The sequence below is a fragment of the Strongylocentrotus purpuratus genome, unplaced genomic scaffold (assembly GCF_000002235.5).
Source record: "Strongylocentrotus purpuratus isolate Spur 01 unplaced genomic scaffold, Spur_5.0 spur5_scaffold_5, whole genome shotgun sequence".
Taxonomy (NCBI): domain Eukaryota; kingdom Metazoa; phylum Echinodermata; class Echinoidea; order Camarodonta; family Strongylocentrotidae; genus Strongylocentrotus; species Strongylocentrotus purpuratus.
The window spans coordinates 22526821-22528861 of record NW_022145611.1 but is presented as its reverse complement, the minus strand read 5'-3'; the positions used below and the strand labels follow the sequence as shown (position 1 = coordinate 22528861).

At 38.4% G+C, this 2041-nt stretch overlaps 1 protein-coding gene across 1 annotated transcript; it reads left to right on the top strand.

Annotated features, from left to right (window-relative positions):
* The first annotated feature begins 362 nt into the window (after positions 1–362).
* On the top strand, positions 363–2041 carry LOC105443651. The gene is made up of 2 exons (XM_011677075.2): positions 363–876; positions 1440–2041. The coding sequence occupies exons 1-2, from the start codon at positions 422–424 to the stop codon at positions 1510–1512; spliced, it is 528 nt and encodes a 175-aa protein (XP_011675377.2). The 5' UTR covers positions 363–421; the 3' UTR covers positions 1513–2041.

The following is a 2041-nucleotide window of genomic DNA, read 5'->3' as shown; positions in this document are numbered from 1 at the left end:
TTACAAGCACCATCTCTTTGGAACTGTATACATCCAGACACAGTTTCAGTATACATCGAATGTCTTCAGGTTCTTACTCTTGATTGGATCATAAAATAAAGTTCACCTCTCCAGGTCTCTCGGTTGATTTGACTGGTATTCATTGCATATACTTGGACCACACTGTTGATTGAAATCCGTCAGTGAATAATTTTCTCCTCGAATGTTCTCTAGTGATTTTTAGACACCCTCCGTGCTTGTATGGGTGAGCGAGATTAATTTTAACCGGACGTCTTTATTTCGAGTCCATATATATCAAGTGCCGGATGATCGTCATACCGCGTTTAAATCTTTGACCTGTTATTGACGGCTGTCAGATTCATTTCGTTTATCATCGACCTGTTGAATCAGGAGAGTAACGCGTTCACCCAAACCAACAGACATGATGTTAGCACCAGCCACATCGCTTCGTAAGAGAGAGAGACCACCACAGTTTACACTCAATACAGCCGATCGTCGAGCCATGATCATCGAACACACCATGCAGCAACCACCCCCGCCTGAATATGCTACCTTTGTCGAAATGAAGCATATGGCGGGAAAAGTGGCCGTTCTTCGAGAAAAAACTTGGGAGCTTTACACCAAACAGATGACACTGGAGAAGAGTTTTACCAACACAGGAGATGGTTTCTCACAGGCGAAGTCTCGAGTGAGTAGCTGTCATTCGTCGAGCGTCAAACTAAAGAAGGAGAATACTGGTATTGGACGGGAGGTTGGTGAACTCCGTGGAGGGATGAGCAGCTTGGCTAAAAGAGCTGATTCTCTCAACAAACGTCTCGATGAAATCGATCAACTTATCCTTGTCAGGAAGTCAAGAAATAGCGAGGATTTCAAGAGGTAACAATCATAGTTTTTCGATTTATATCAATACTTAAGCTGTTTTCAATTTTTTCATCGCTTTCCCATGTCAGCTTCTAAAAATCACATCCCTACTGTGTTTTTGCAATAGTCATCCTCTCATTAGTTTAATCCATTTGTTTTATGATTATTATATATCTGCCAAAGCACACGTATACGTTTACTTTACAGTGTTTATTGGCACGGAATGTAACGCCTAAAATTGCAAAACCTTGTGGAGAGTTGCCTATTTGTTTTGAAAAATTGTTTTAGCATTTCATTTTCAATGTATATTTAAATCCTAATTAAATCATAGTACATACATTCCTTATAAAGACTTATTATTGTCTGTAATTATGAGAAAAATGATATCATGGCGAGCTTAAGGAGTTTGTCCTCTGTTTTACTTCATATACCATTCATTAAAAAGAGTCTTTGTAAGGCAAAAAGTTTAATTTCTAAATCAATTCGTCAAAATTCAACTATAAAGTCCTAGTACTTTCACCCTGTCTCTTTACACTCCCGGCGTTTTGCTTAATACCACACTCCATTTTCTTTGACAGATTTGCACGGATTTTCCCGCCATCTACACAGCGCTTGTCATTGAGAAGGAAAGTTGGTTCATTTTATACGTAAACTCGAGCAGAGTTTAGGGACCATGATCTTCTCTCTGTGGATGCAAATGAGAGCGGCTATTTTCACAGCATTCAGTTCAACCTGACTTTCGATAATAGACAATTATTGTAAAGGACTGTGTTATGTCGATTTTAACTCTGAAATGCAGTGTGGTCTCGTTCAAGGTAGGCCTAATGAATGGAAAGTACACGTTGAGGTCATGTTTAGATGTCTGTATTCGACAGTTGACAGGCTGGATGCTGTTTCTATGGCAACGCATCAATTTTATTCTTGCATCTTCAAGTATTTTGAGCGGGAAAAAATTGAAAAAGTGGACAAGGCTTTAGCGTGAAGCTTGGAAGAGACTGAATCTCGCTATTTTGTGTTGCGCTTTATGTTTTAAAATGTTATTCTGATTTTGTAAATGAAATGGAATATGTTGCTTATAATAACATCGTATATATGTGATTATACATGCGGTATACGTTTATATCAGAAATGGTAATTCAATATCTTCATGAGCCAATATTTCTATCAAGAAATCACAAGT

Coding starts and splice junctions, on each gene's coding strand:
- LOC105443651 (XM_011677075.2), top strand. CDS start 422: ATGATGTTAGCACCAGCCACATCGCTTCGTAAGAGAGAGAGACCACCA. Junction 877..1,439: donor AATAGCGAGGATTTCAAGAG/GTAACAATCATA, acceptor TTTCTTTGACAG/ATTTGCACGGATTTTCCCGC.